Source organism: Hemiscyllium ocellatum, chromosome 12 (assembly GCF_020745735.1).
Source record: "Hemiscyllium ocellatum isolate sHemOce1 chromosome 12, sHemOce1.pat.X.cur, whole genome shotgun sequence".
NCBI lineage: Eukaryota > Metazoa > Chordata > Chondrichthyes > Orectolobiformes > Hemiscylliidae > Hemiscyllium > Hemiscyllium ocellatum.
Window position 1 is genome coordinate 68322216 of NC_083412.1, and position 16437 is coordinate 68338652.

Consider the following 16437-nt stretch of genomic DNA (forward strand, 5'->3'; position numbering starts at 1 on the left):
ACATGCTGTGTAATTATCGCAATTACATTAGTATTCCTGGCCCCTAATTTTAACTCTAGCCCTAACTTCTCAGCTAATCCAACTAACCTAATGTTGATACTCATTTGCAGATTATTTTGGGATAAATCTAAATCTGCAGAAGAAATGTCTTAGCAACTCCAAAAGACATTTTGACAGAATGATGCGCAATAAACCAAGTATGTTTCCTTTTATTGTATTTCAATTACCAGAACCTCATTTCCAATTAAATAATACCTTCATTGGGCACCCTGCATGGGCCTCCACTTTTGTGTTTTGATTGAGGCAGGAGGAGTACACAGTTTCTTGAGATCCACTACTCTATGGGTCATAGCATAAAATTAAAATATTCTTACTCAATAATAAAATGTCCAATTAAGATTCTTATCTACATCAATGTTTAAATAAAAAGATCCATCAACTAGATTTCTTAATAAACACAAATCTGGATTATTATCATTAGTTCATATATTCAATAAAGACGCAATAATTGGTTAAGATACACAGTCAATGATGAAGTATAAATGCCTGTCCTTCTAGCGCACACACACACACTCCCTCTCTCCAAAAAAAGAAGGAAAAATCTGATTCCTCTGCAGAGATTGGCTTCCTGAAAAAAATAAATACTTCATCCATAATTTTGAAGGCAGAAGCAAAAGGCACAAGATGATCTGGACTCCATTGTTCTGATGTTCTGGCATATATCATCAGACACTAGTCATGCACAGTTGGCAGCGACAGCAATACTGAGATGTTTGTTCAATCACTCTTTCAAAGGAACATGCAGGTTTCATTCGGAATTCCACACATGAAGGTCTTCGTTTCAGAAAAGGGAGAGATTAGCTGGGCAGCTTATTCTAAGCAAGCTTTCCTCCAACTCAACCAGACAAAACAAATACTTCACTTTTTTTGTTCAAGAAAATCTCCAGTCCCAAACAATTAGTTATCGCCAGTCATGTTGTTCTATTGCTCGATGTTCTATGTTATTAACAGGAAAATGTAATTAAAAAAATTAATGCTCAGAGTGAATTTTGAATAATCGCGTTTAAAAAGCCTACTTCCAGTATGTCCACCAAATTTGAAATAAAGCAATGTTCTCTGATCTTTCAAAATTTAAATCCTCCAAATAATTTAAATATATTTGTAACAACATACAGGACAACCTAGGGTTAGTTAGGATTCAACAACCATTATTACTCAACGCATCAGATTCCAATCAACACACTACTGGCTTCTAGTCCCAGCTGCTTTACATCTTGGTTCCTTGAACATTTGCATATTTGCATAAAGTGTTAACACAACAGGCCTTAGACTGGAACAGAAAGCAAAACATTCTCTCTTAAGCGCTTTCTTAGATGACATTAAATAAAGGACAGGGTGACTGGTTAAAATGGTGACTGTACACTAGGACTCAGAAACAGGGCCATGATGTGCTTGGCCATGTTGCCCACTGCCACTTAGTACTCCCATTGAAAGTGTCGGGAAATAAACTGCTGACACTTGTAACCTAACTGAAGATTCAAATGCACATAATACTCATCCATGCTCCATGCTCACAAAGCATTCCCAAAAATGGCAGAGAATCAAATCTTTAAAAATAATAGCTGCAGGGAGATCAATATTTAAAATACTACAATGCAATCATTTAAAACATGCCTCCAGAATTCTTGGAGTTCAGATTTATAATCTCTTCATTTTGTCATACAACATAAATCTCATAATTACCATTTATAATCTAAAAAAAACACAATGCTTAACCCTTTCATAAAGGATACACATATGAAAGAAATACATCTAATTCATTTTGTATAATGATTCTTTTGGGATGTAATTCATGAGGTAGGTAATGTGCTATTGTCATCTCCCAGGCATCCACAAATGCCACATTGATGCCCTCAAACATCTTTCTCATCACTAAGTCAAGTTGATAAGTATACCAGTCACTGTTGTAGAGACTGACCTCCCGCGGAAGGGCCTGGACATTGGCAGTCTTTATTACAACCAGTGTATCTGGGCTCCTTTCCAGCAATCGTAGAATTGACCTGCAGATGTTCTGGAGCCTGCGGATGTATGGTTCAACTGGGAAAGTGTTGAAATGACACCAAATGGTGAAGGCTATAACAGTGTTCTTTCCACCTTTAATCTCATCCAGTTTATTTGCGATGAATGGTAATGGTCCTGACTTGAAATGGGGAAGATTCGGATCGGTGAGCCATGAGCATTGTATTCCACCTTGATCTTGTTGTCTATATCCAATGCGAGATGTGGCCCCGTCATCCTAGAATTGCCAAGATCAAACTTCCTCAGACCTAAAATAGAAGATGGAATTACACATAACGTATCATTCCATTGATCATTATGAACAGACCAAAGTAGACAAATCATTAAGAACATTAGTGCTTTAACTTGGGGATGCTCTCAGCTCTTATCCTACTTTACTGCGGGACCATCAGTTTCATACAACAACGGAAAGTCAGAAAAGGAAAGTGAGCAGCCAGATTAAATAATTCGGATCAGTAGGCCAGTCGATGCCCCAGGAAACACTCAGGGAAGTAGGTGGGTGAGTTCTTGGGCAGTTGAGCAATTAAGATGAGAACCAACAATTAGAGAAGAAAGCAGTCAGGTAAGTATATAAAGAGCAAGGTTAAAAAGTATTCAGCTTCAGCAGTTGTGTAAGTGAACAGATTCAGAGACACACAAGGCAGAGGATTCTGTTGATGAGAAGCAAGCAAGAGGGTGCATAACATGGGAGGGTGTTGTGGATGGGACAAGATTTTCAGAAACTTCTTCAGAATGAGGCATTTGTAAGTGGGCCCACACAGTCAGTCTTAGTTTAACTTGAGCATTTTGAGGAGCTGTTTGCGTTATATTCATTAAAAAGACTGATAGGTCGAAATGCAATTTTGTACCATCATGTACAGAATAAACAATTTTGTAATGCAACAATAATGTCTCGTTTTTCTTGTTCTGAAGTAGTAACAAGCCAGAAATAAATGACAGAATAAAGCAGCGTACCTCAAATTATGTTACAAATTAAGACTAAGTGCTCAATTTTCCCAAAAGTCAGCAAATGTCAACTTCAGGGAGTTTCATGGAGGATTTCTGTCCATGAGCTCTGTGAGTTATCTCATGCAATTTCTCACTTCTCATCTCACTATATACACACAAGTTTACTCTGGTGCCACCCTTGAGCTAGTGTGTACTGACCAGCAGAGGGCATGCTCACCACTGCCTGGACGTTCAGGTTTCCTGGTGCTGACAACACATTTAAGATTTGATTAGATTAGATTCCCAACAGTGTAGAAACAGGCCCTTCGGTCCAACAAGTCCACGTCGACCCTCTGAAGAGTAACCCACCCAGACCCATTTCCCTCTGACTAATGCACCTCACACTATGGGCAATTTAGCGTTGCCAATTCACCTGACCTGCACATCTTTGGACTGTGGGAGGAAACCGGAGCACCCAGACGAAACCCACACAGACATTGGGAGTGTAAACTCCACACAGACAGTCACCCGAGGCTGGAATCGAACCAGGGACTCTGGTGCTGTGAGGCAGCAGTGCTAATCATTGAGCCACCGTGCCACCCCAGCACCATGTCACACACTGCCAGCCTCAAGGAGTCCCTTATAGTTGGCATACTTTGAGGAAGTGGAAAAATAAAGCTTTTGAGGGCACGGAGGTGGCACGGGCAATATCGCACTAGAAACAGAAAATCAATTTGCAAATATATTGGCACTATGAACCTGCAGTCCTGAGGAAGGATCACTTGACCTGAAACATTAACTCTGATTTCTCTCCACTGATGCTGCCAGACCTTTGAGCATAAGCTATTCATCAGGATTGAGGGGGTGGCCCAAGGGGACTGAAGAGATAAATGGCAGTTCGGTGGGGCTGGGGTAAGGTGGCTGAGAATCTGATAGGTATTTCCCCTCCCCCCACCTTGTCTCAGTCGGTTCCCTCAACTCAGCACCGCCCTCCTAACCTGCAATCCTCTTCCTGACCTCTCCGCCCCCACCCCACTCCGGCCTATCACCCTCGCCTTGACCTCCTTCCACCTATCCCACCTCCATCGCCCCTCCCCCTAGTCCCTCCTCCCTACCTTTTATCTCAGCCTGCTTGGCTCTCTCTCTCTTATTCCTGATGAAGGGCTCATGCTCGAAACGTCGAATTCTCTATTCCTGAGATGCTGCCTAACCTGCTGTGCTTTGACCAGCAACACATTTGCAGCTCTTTACAATCTGATAGGTAAATCAAGTTGGGGGTAAAGGTGATAGGTCGGAGAAGGGGGTGGAGCAGATAAGTGGAAAGAAGATAGACAAATAGGACAGGTCAATAGGGCAGTGCTGAGTTGGAAGGTTCGACCTGGGATAAGATTGGGCAAGGAAAAATGAGGAAACTGGTGAAATCCACATTGATCCCGTATGGTTGGAGGGTCCCAAGGCGGAAGATAAGGTGTTCCTTCTCCAGGTATTGGGTGGTAAGAGTTTGGCGGTGGAGGAGGCCCAGGACCTGCATGTCCTGGGCGTAGTGGGAGGGGGAGTTTAAGTGTTCAGCTGCAGGGCAGTGGGGTTGTTTCATGCGTGTGTTGTGGAGATGTCCTCCCTCCTTGTCTCTCAGTAACCATCCTTAAAAGTCTTCCATCCCTTGAAAGGAAGCAAGAACTTACAAGTTATCCAGGTTATAGCAGCATACTTAGCACAGATCTCTAGGATCCCAGACTTACGCACTGACCAACGTTTTCTGTTGTTGAAGTCAAGCACATTATGATATGATGCTTTCAGCATCATATCTGTACAGTCTATGGCATTTTGCACCTGGGGCAAGCCAGTTATGTTTGCAAGCCCAACAGTTGGGCTGTAGCATCATGGGAAACAAGATGAAGTGATGTAATCCTGCACAAGTTACATTGGTAACCACAGTGACACATTTGTGGGGTAAGGGTGGAAAGATCCAACATAGGTCCCCAGTGGATCTTTGGAATCAGCCAATCACACAAGAGTTTAATGGAACTGTCTTTGCCCATTGGGGATCGGATGGCAACCCCCCACTTAAGGTTATAAGCCCTACTCCAGCAGTTGACAATCCTGTGCGGGTGTCTGGGACATCCTCATTTGATGGTGGGATTGTGCTCCATTTATCTGGACGAAATGACCATCAGGAAGACTGACTCTGGGCCCAGTGAATGTCCTCTGCAGACTGAAGGGACGTGTAGCTGTGTGTCTTCAAGTGGAGGCTGTTTGGCAACTGCTGCTGGTTGCTGATGGTTCTGGGCTTGCTGCATATTTGGTCCTTCACAATAACTCTGCACCTTTACTGTGTCACAGCCATAGTCATCATGACAAGAACAACTGCTGTGCCTAGACCCATTGCGAATGGTTCCAATGAACCTCTGTGAAGAATGTAAGAAACATTACAACTCCTCAGCAATATGAGCAGTCAGTATTTGCTTCACAGAAAAATGATATTTTATCACAGTGCTCAATAAATTTGAAATATATTGATCTCTGACAAAAAGGTTCATGGAATGCATCTACACAAATCATTGACATAGGGACAATACTCTGATGTTTGCAGTGGATGGCACATCACACAAATAAAGCAGAAGGTTGTAAGTGTGGTCAGAAACTTTGTTTCCTCTAATACCCACATCACTCAAGAAGAGCATGTTGTCAAATATGCAGAGTTCAATATGAGATGGAAACAGCTTTATGTATCCCTTGTGCAGCCAATGAGACTTTGGATTATCTCTGTGAGTTATGGCCACCAATGACACATTAAATATTTCCTGATGAAGGACTCCTGCCCGAAATGTTGATTTTCCTGCTCCTCGGATGCTGCCTGACCCACTGTGCTTTTCCAGTACCACTTTAATCTTGACTCTAATCTCCAGCATCTGATGTCCTCACTTTTGCCTACATTAAAGATTACCTCTGTGATTACCTCTGGTTCACAGAGGTGACGATAATTGAGCTGCAGTGATCAATGATATGCTCAAGGTGGTTTGTCACCAAAATTTGTATTGAATGAGGTTGGTCACTGCATGTGGTTCACATGTCGAATGACAAGATTACAATGATTGTCTTTAGCCTGTACTGTGTAACTGCTTGATTAATGAAATTGCCCCTTGAAGGGCCCACACTGATCACAAGTGAAGGCTGCTCCCTTCACAAACACAAAGACAACTACAGGTCAGTCTGGTACACTGTGCATTTCGTCAACACAAATTGTCAAAACAAATTGTGGATACTGTTTGGATATCGTAAACTTTCTACTGAACGGTATAGCGATTTTCTTTTGGTGATCTTTCACAGTGTGATTTTTGATGATGGTCTTCCATTACACAATTTTCTATCACATGAGTTTGCTGAGAAACACAACTGTCTACAGGTCAGCGATGTCAAACATCATGATACACTGCCCTGTCATCAAAGCCGGGTTGGTGGTAACTTGACAATCCAACCTCTCCTGCTGCATCCTTTGCCTTCCGATAGTCTGTTGTCTGCCATGCTTATACTTCGACCTACCTAATGGGCTATTGTCTCCCATGCTTATATATCGACCGGTCCCCTGACACAAGTATGGTCCTCTTTTTATTTAGGGGTCACTTTGCTCAATTGACTTAATAGTTGGTTTGCAAGGCGTAATGCTAACGGAATGGGTTCAATTTCTGTATTGGCTGTGGCATTATTAAGATGTGCAGAGTACTAGCAAAATGAAAGGCAGGAAGCTAGAATTTGTTCAGTAAAAATGATGGGAGGAAAGAGTGTATGGTCCCTTTAAGAGGTAAAGTGTTTTTGTAAGCTTAGAATTTTACACTGATAAATGTGTCCGTGAGCAGCTGTAGATTACTGACAGTTTGGAATTTGAAATGTGTATCAGTTGGTTGTGTGATTGCGAACCTTAGGCTCATTTTGATGTTAAAGCAACCGGCTTCAATATTAGCCAGTTAATTTAAACCAGACTCTAGATACCTATACTCAATTATATTTAAATGTGATTGCTTTGATGACCTCAAACCAATTCAAGTGTAAAAAAATGTCATCGAGGGTATAAAAGATGAGGGCGTTTGGAACATTGGAGAGTGCCAACTGCCATCTGAAGACACCAACTTTCACCCCTCAGAGAAAGCACCATCTATCAATCAAAGGTACCATGGCCTCTTCAGCTAATATTCCAGACAAAAGAAATAACAGACAAAACATCACTGACAGCAGGAACAGTGGAAAAAAGGCATTTGTGATTTGAGATCAGCTGAAGCAAGACTGGAGAGATAGTGGAGAAGTCAGAGTATCCTGGAAGACACATTCTGTATGAACTTTGAGAGACGAAGTTTTAATTTATTGTTTTCACATTACTTAGAGTCATAGAGTCACAGAGATATACAGTATGGAAACAGACCCATCGGTCCAACTCATCAATGTCGACCAGATATCCTAAATAAATCTAGTCCCACCTGCCAGCATTTGGCCCATATCCCTCTAAACCCTTCCTATTCATATACCCAGAGAGATCCCTTTTCACCACTTCCTCCAGCAGCCCATTCCATACACGACCACCCTCTGTGTGAAAAGGTTGCCCCTTAGGTCTCTTTTATATCTTTCCCCTCTCACCCTAAACCTATGCCCTCTAGTTCTGGACTCCCCCACCCCAGGGAAAAGACCTTGTCTACTGACCCTATCCATGCCCCTCATGATTTTGTAAACCTCTATAAGGTCACCCCTCAGCCTCCAACGCTCCAGAGAAAACAGCCTCAGTCTGTTCAGCCTCTCCCGATAGCTCAGATCCTCCATCCCTGGCAAAATCCTTGTAAATCTTTACTGAACCTTTTCAAGTTCCTTAACATGCTCCCGATGGGAAGGAGACCAGAATTGCATGAAATATTCCAACAGAGGCCCAACCAATGTCCTGTACAGCAACAACATGACCTCTCAACTCCTGTACTCAATACTCTGATTTAGAAGGTTTAGAGGGATATGGGAAACTCTCCTGCACATATTGGGCAAAAACTGATCCATCCGACATACTAGAGTTATAGCATTTCCAGTCAATGTTGGGGAAGTTAAAGTCCCCCATCATGATCACCCTGTTCTTTTCACTCCTACCCAGAATCATTTTACCAATCCTCTCCTCCACATCCCTGGAACTCTGCAGAGGCCTATATAAAACTCCCAGCGTGTGATCTCTCCTCTCCTGTTTCTAACCACAGCCCATACTGCCTCAGTAGACGAGTTCTCATCAAAAGTATTTATTGGAACGACATGCCAGTGGAAGTGAGTTCAGTCAGGGAATAGTTAGTAGTTAGGGAGGAATTGTTCAGTTTGTTAGTAATTCTGTTAATTTATTCGCTGTTATAATTAAATAAATAAATTGTTACTTATTACTTATAAAGTATCAGGGATGCCTTTCAGTTAACCACACTTTTAACAGATTACAAGGGGTGAGGCAAGCTTCTCTGGATGTTTTGGATTTAATTGTTAGAAGGGAATCTCTACTCCCGCCATAATAGATTGGGACTTGTGTTTCAGTTTAATTATCATGAGGGTTCCATCCTCATCGCTTTGGTAACAGAGGTTACCACGAAGGACTCACCTTCTCAACCTCTCCCCTGGCCTGAGGTGTGGTGATCCTCAGGTTAGACCACCACCAGTTATCTCGATAATGAGAGAGCAGCCCTCTGGATGGGAGGACTATGGCAACGGAACCTTTTTGTTCCCCTTTTGTATTTCAGCACACTGCCTCTATGCTCCACAATTGACTTCTCCAATGAAAAGTGGATAGTTAATAATCTCACTGTAAAAGGACACTAATGAATGAGTGACCATAATATGATGTATTTTTACATCATGTTGAGAGTGAGGTGCATCATTCTGAAGCAGGAGTGTTAAGAACAGGAAATGATGAAAGCCTGAGGAACAGATTGGCTGAGCTAGAATGGGAAATAAATGAAAGACCATGACTGTATATACAATCTGAATGTTAGATGTTACATCTTTATTTATTCCTGGTCCAAGTAATAAAATTCTTCTTTCTCTCACTCAAGTAAATATTTTAATTGAGTCCCACATTTTTATTTGCACATTCTCCCAGTGTTTGTGTGGGCTTCCTCCAAGTGCTCCAGTTTCCTCCAACAAACCAAAGATGTGCAGGTTAGGTGAGTTGGCCAAGCTAAATTGCTCATAGTAATCAGGGGTGTGTGGTTTAGGTGCATTAGTCTGGTAAAATGCAGAGTAATGGGACAGGGGAATAGGTCTGGGTGGTTTGCTTTTCAGAGGGTTGGTGTGGACTTGTTGGGCTGAAAGGCCTGTTTCCACACTGTAGGGATTCTATGGTTCTATGATTCTATAATCAATGAATGAACTTCAAAGAGCCACTTTATGGCTTACAGCAACTACACATTCCCTCAAGGTGCAAAAACTCAAGAGTGCTCAGTCAATGATGGCTGTCAAAGGAAGTGAAAGCTTGAATAAGATTAAAAGGAAAGGCTTATAAAGTGGTCAGAAGTAGTAATACAGAGGAACCTTGGTTATCCGAATGAGATGTGCGGGCAGTATTTCATTTGGATAATTGATTATTTGGTTGATTGATTCAATGCCTCTCCTCTGGGGCTCAGTGTTTTTTGAAGTTTCCTTTTTCCTCTCTCTGCCTGCCTTGCTCCCTCTCTCTGTCTCAGGGCTTGTTTCTGAGCAGACACACACTTGTGTGGAAAGGACCTGCAGCATTGCTGAAGCCTCCCGGCCCCGCCCCCATTAGTGCAATGGGATTGCCACAGGAAGCACTTGACAAGTCTGCTCCCTGTTCAGAAGATGAGGCAGCAGCACACCATGCGTGAGCCCCTGCCCCCTTCACCAGGGCAATCGGACTGGACGCCAACAGTAAGACTGCTGCTGCCTTTGTGGGGTGAGTCTCAAAATAGCACACACAAACAGACAGACAGACACACACACACACACACACACACATTTTTTACTGCAGCTTTTTGACAAGTTCCACCTTTGCCCTGTACAGGACAATGTTGGAGAGATTATCTTGGGAAGGGGAGTTTAGGGTACACCTCTGGGTAGAACTCCAGGGAAAATGTGGGGTGAGAGAGAAAGGGCAGGAGGCCAGTCATTTGGAGATGGTGCCTGGGCTCCCATCGATGTCCAGGATTGTTCCCGGCAGCATTTCAGTAAGTCAAATTTGTTTTCAATCATAGATAGAACATAGAAAATAGAACAATACAGCACAGAACAGGCCCTTCGGCCCACGATGTTGTGCCGAACATTTGTCCTAGCTAAAGCACCTATCCATGTACCTATTCAATTGCCGCTAATGACTTTGTGTCTGTTTTCCTTGACAAAGAAACAAGGAATCTCTCAAATTAGAGATCCCAATTACTAGGGAGAATGTAGAGTTGACGTAAATTAGCATCAGGAAGAAGGTTATCCAAGAAAGTCCATGGGGCTGAAAGTTGATAAGTGCCTAAAACTGAATGGTCTGCACCCAGGGATTTGAAGGAAATGGCTGTCAAGATAGTTGATCCATTGGTCATCATCGCCTAAATTTTCACAGATGACTTCATTTAAGTGCATGTAAATGCCATAAATCTCCAAACACCACTCACAATGAATCTAAAATGAAACTAAGGGTAAGGCGATAGTAAGAATGCACGTTATATCGTGGTCACATTTGATCAAGTGTGACATTAAGGAGCCTAGCAAAACTGGGATCAATGGGAATCAAAAAAACAAACACTCCACTTATTAGAATCATATCTGGGACAAAGGAAAAATAGTATAGTTGGTGGTGGTCTAGCATCTGATTTCCATGACATGTCTGTAAGGAATTCTTCAAGATAAACATTTTCTACATGATCTGTTATTACATACATCTAGAGGAGATGGGACTTGAATCTGTGTCTCCTGGTCAAGAGGTAGGGATACTCCCACTGCATTACAAGAGCCCAGTTCTTCAGTGAAATATCCCAGGACAAGCCATTTCCAGCTGCTTCATCAATGCCCTTCCCTCCATCATAAGGTCAAAAGTGGGAATGTTCACTGTCAAATGTGCAATTAATACCATTCACAACTCCTCAGTTGAACTTTAGCATAACACAATCAATTAGAAATTGGCTACTTTAGATTTAGTCGTATGTAATAAGAAAATCTAATTAATAATGTTACTATAATGGACCCTGTGAGATCTGACTGTGGCATAGTTCTTTCTGAAACTAGAGTTTGAAATTTGAGCAAAGGAAATTAAGAGGGTATGAGTGGTAAATTGGCTAGATTGGGCAAATCACCAAAAGCTATGCCAGTAGACAGGCAATAGCTGGTATTTGAAAAGATACATTGTTTACAACAGATATACGTTCTTCAAATACACAAACATCTAAATGTAAAGATAAATCAGCCATGCCTAATGAGCCTGGTATGATTGCAACATTTAAAAGGTATCAGGATGGGTACATGAATAAGAAGGGTTTAGAGGGATATGGGCTGGGTGCTGGCAAGTTGGACTAGATTAGTTTGGGATATCTGGTTGACATGTACAAGTTGGACCGAAGGGTTTGTTTCCATTCTGTACATTTCTATAGCTCTATGACTCTATGGAGTGATTTTCGCAGATTAGAAACTTCCAAAAGTCAACCTCCAATTTAAAAAAGGAGAAAGGAACTACAGACCCAGCAACCTTCTTTCTGTAGCAGGAAACATGCTAGAATCTATCATAAAGGATGTGGTAAGTGGACTCTTGGCTCAAAATGATCTGATGTGGCCATAGTCAACGTGGATTTACAATTAGAAAATCATGTTTGACAAACTTATTGGAATGTTTTGAAGATGTTACAAACTAAATTAACAATGGGGAGTCAATGGATGTCATATAATTTAGATTTTCAGAAAGTTTTTGATAAACATTTCCTCAAAGGAGGTTAGTTGGCAAGATTAAAGCACGTGATCGGGGAGATAATGTACTGGCATGGATTAAGGATTGGCTGACAGACAGGAACCCTTGAGTAAATAAATGGGTCACTCTTGAATTGACTAGAGTCAGTCATTGACCCCAGCTGTTCACAAATTATATCAAGGATTTAAAGTTGGGGAACAAATGTAATATTTACAAATTTGCAGATGATACAAATCTATACAGGCACATGAGTTGTGAAGATGATGTAAGGTGCTTCCAAAAGGATTTCGACAGGCTTCGTGATTGGACAAGAATATGGCAGACAGAATATCATGCAGAAAAACATAAGGTTATCCACTTTTCTAGGAAGAACAGATGTATAGAGAATTTCTTAAATGGTGAGACTAGTCCAAAGTGATTTGAGTGTCCTTGTTATTAAGTCATTGAAGGTTAACATGCAGATACAACAAACTTACAGCGTATTAATCTTTATCATTGGAAGATTTGAGTACAAGTGTGATGAATCTTGTTTCATTTGCGTATGACCTTTTTTAGATTGCACCTGTCTGCAGTTCTTGTCTCCTTATCTCATGAAGGATAGCATTGCCAAAGAAGGGGTACAACAATGGTTCCCCAGATTTCCTGTTTCAATGATTTAGGGAGATCATCCTGAAGAAAAGGTTGGACAAACTAGTTCTACATTCTCTAGAGTTTTGACTAAAGAGATAATCTCTCTAAACTCTCCAGAATATTGAAAATAATTAGGAAAGGTAGATGCTGATAATGTGGTTGGGATATCCAGACTGTGGTAAAGACCTCCCGAAAGAAGACATTGACCTGTCACTGGAATGAAGTCTTTTGCCCTTAGAGTTTGAGACATGGCCATTTGGGTAAATTACATGCAATGTGGTGACTCTATTAGCTGCTGGTACATGTTGTAGGTTTAACATCAATGAAACAGGGCAAACAAGTAAATTAAACTAAAACTACATTATGACATATCCCCTTAGAACTTACACTTTCACACTTCCCAAACAAGACAATGAGCATCAAAAGTGGAATGGTCAACTATGTGAAAACAATTTGCATTTATACAGTGACCTGAACATCCAAATATCTGTCAAGCAGAGGCACAATCATGGCAAAACAACAGAGACAAAGGAGCTATAATGGTGATGATTAAATGCTGAATCAAAGAGGTGGGAAGGACTGTGCAAATGTGAAAAAAGGAGAAGAAAGACAGAGGGGTTTACATTGTAACTTCCAGAATTCAGGGCCTAAATGGTCAGGACAATTGGTGCAGCAAATGGAAACGGGGATGCACAAGAAGTCAGAGTCAGTGCTCCTGTGTCTTATGGTATTATGATCTTTATGTGGACTCAGTTCCACTTACCCACCTGTTCACATAACCCCTAATTCCTTTATTGTTCAAAAAACTATCGCTTGGCCTTAAAAACATTCAACGAGGTAGCCTCAACTGCTTCACTGGGCAGGGAATTCCACAGATTCACAACCCTTTGGGTGAAGACATTCCTCCTCAACTCAGTCCTAAATCTGCTCCCCTTTATTTTGAGGCTATGCTCCTAGCTCTAGTTTCACCCCCAGTGGAAACAACTCCCCTGCTTCTATCTTATCTATCCCCTTCACAATGTTCTATGTTTCTATAAGATCCCCCCTCATTCTTCTAAATTCCAATGGGTATAGTCCCGTTCTAATCCATCTGTCCTCATAAGCAAATCCTCTTAACTCCGGAATCAACCATGTGAACCTCCTCTGCAACCCGTCCAGTACATGTACATCATTTCTCAAATAAGTAGAACAGAACTGCACACAGTACTCCAGGTGTGGTCTCACCAGCACGTTATACAGCTCCAGCATAAACTCCCATTTTTAAACTCAATCCTTCTAGTAATGAAGGACAACATTCCAATTGCCTTCTAATTTGCCTGCTGCACCTGCAATTCAATTTCTTTGTGATTCACACCTAGGTCCCATTGCACAACAGCAAATTGCAATTTTCCATCATTTAAATAGTAGTCCATTTTGCTGTTATTCCTACCAGAATGGATGACCTCACATATGCCATCATTGTATCCTTGCCCACTCACTTACCTATCTATAACCCTCTACAGACTTACAGTGCCTTCTGCACACTTTGCTTTGTCACTCATTTTCGTGCCATCTGTGAACTTTGACACACTACACGTAGTTCCCAACTCCAAATCTTCAATATAAATTGTAAACAATTTTGGTCCCAACACTGATCCTTGAGGGACACCATTAGTCATTGATTGATAACCAAAAAAAAAGCACCCTTTTATCCCTACTCTTTGGTTTCTGTTCGTTAACCAATCCTCTATCCATGCTAATCTTTACCCATAATGCTGTGCTCCCTTATATTATGCAGCAGCCTTTTGTGCGGCACCTTGCTGAATGCCTCCTGGTTATCTAGATACACCACCTTTACTGGTTTCCTGTTGTCTACTGCATTCGCAATGTCCTCAATGAATTCCAGGCAAGTAATTAAAGATTATCTCCCTTTCATGAACCCATTTCAAGAATATAGGTGCTGGTGATGAAGGAATAGTTAGGATTTCTGTACAAATATTACCCAAACATAATTTTTGATCTGATGGGCCAAGTTAACCTGAATCCAATGTACTTTTAACTTCTCTATAAGTCTCCCATGTGGATCTTGTCAAAGGCTTTGCTGAAATCCATATAAACTACATCAATTGCATTGCCCTCTTCTACACACCTGATCATCACCTTGAAAACTTTGTTAGGCATGACTTCCCTCTGACAAAGCCATACCACCTCTCCCTGATCAAACCTTCCAAGTGTAAATTAATTCTTTCCTTCCAAATATTTTCCATTATTTCCCCGACCACTGATATGAGACTCAGTGTAAAATATTACAAACGTCTTATCTCAGGTTTAGTGAGTGGGCAAAGATTGATAGATTGATAGAGTGTGTTGAATCCAGTAAAGTGCAATGTCATGCACTTTGATTCGAAGAATCAAAAGGCAGACGTATTTTTAAATGGAGAGAGAACCTAAAGATGCACAACTCAGGAGTATCTGGATGTTCTTGTGCATGAAACACAAGGTCTTATAATGCAGGTTCAGTCTGGATGAAGAAAGCTCATGGAATTTTGACCTGTGTTGTTGGGGGTTTGAAATTTAAATTTAGTCTTTTTACAGTATCCAGTGTTGATGAGGATGTGTCTGGAGTAGTATGTATCATTCTGCTTCCTGCTTTTAAAAATGGATGTACTGGCATTGGAGACAGTCAAAAAGACATCCACTCGACTGAGTCCTGCGGGGAAGAGGTTGACACATCAAGAATGGCCAGTTAGGCGTTCATTCTTTTGAGTTCAGAAGAATGAGGAGCAGTCATATTGAAACATGCACGATTCTGTTGGGGCTTGAGAGGGTAGATGATGTGAAGGTGTGTCCATTCGTGGGGGAATCTTGAACTCAGGAACATTGCTACAGAATAAGGACCCAGGGAGAGAAAAGGTGCAAAAGAATTTCTCAGCTCAGCTCCTCGCGAGACCCTCATTATTGCTATAGTGACCTTGACACTAGATCATTCAAATTTATTCCCACAAACCCCATTCATAGTGAAATATCCTTCTGCCTTGACGTTATTTGCCACAAATCCTATTCACCGATCGCATCTATGTACCTGCAATGGCCCATGCTCAAGCAAAAACTTGACTTTACAACTGTCATCTACATCTCATCATAACTTATCTCTTATCACCCCAGCACTGAGACGGCTGTACTCCTATCTCTATAGGGTGCTAGAACAGTCCCAGATTTAATCACTACACCATTGATGGTCAGGGCTTTAGTCATCTATGATCTGGAATTCAATCTGTAAGCATCTCTGACATTTGACCTCATTTTCTTCCTTTGAGATACCCCTCACCGTTGCCTTGTTTGACCATCTATCTTTATATCTGCTGATGGAGCTTCACATTTAATTTTGCTTTATTACTCTCTTAATTTTGTACTACTTCAGAACAATTTACTACAATAAAGATGATATACAAATGTAAGCTGCTTCACTGCAGTTTAAATATGCTGTGTCGAAATGCTGACTGACTTTACAAATGTCGAGGAAAGCATAAATGCCTGGGAATTTTTAAAAAATGATTATATGTAACACATAAAGCAAATTATTTCAAAATCCATGGGAAATATGGATAAACGTCACCTGGTACAAATTCTGTCAAATATTCAAACCACTGACGTATAGTGGAATCTCCAAAAATGTGAACGTTTTTCCCACGGAGAAGTTTGTAATATTTGCAGGAGTGTTGAAACATCGAACATTACAGTTTCTTGACATCAACTGATCCTGATAATAAAATCCAGCCGGTGAAAGCAAGGGCTTGCTGGAGACACATCCTCGAAGATTTATGCCTGAAAAGAAAAGCACATGAATTGCAACCCAAACAAAATGCTCTGCATCTGAGTGGAGGCCGTTCCAAATTTTTTTCAGTTGGTTCATCATAGTT

The 16437-nt window shown here is 41.2% G+C and overlaps 1 protein-coding gene across 1 annotated transcript in view; it reads right to left on the reverse strand.

The window, feature by feature from the left end:
• Nucleotides 1–14079, reverse strand: part of LOC132820603 (NXPE family member 3-like) — a 65456-nt gene extending 51377 nt beyond the window's left edge. Inside the window, exons 1-4 of the mRNA XM_060832808.1 lie at nucleotides 14047–14079; nucleotides 5191–5411; nucleotides 4689–4876; nucleotides 2155–2327 (exon numbers count right to left, since the gene is read on the reverse strand). Coding sequence (XP_060688791.1) covers nucleotides 2155–2327; nucleotides 4689–4876; nucleotides 5191–5411; nucleotides 14047–14079 — 615 coding nt within the window. The remainder of the gene's footprint in view (nucleotides 1–2154; nucleotides 2328–4688; nucleotides 4877–5190; nucleotides 5412–14046) is intronic.
• Between the last annotated feature and the right edge of the window lie 2358 nt (nucleotides 14080–16437).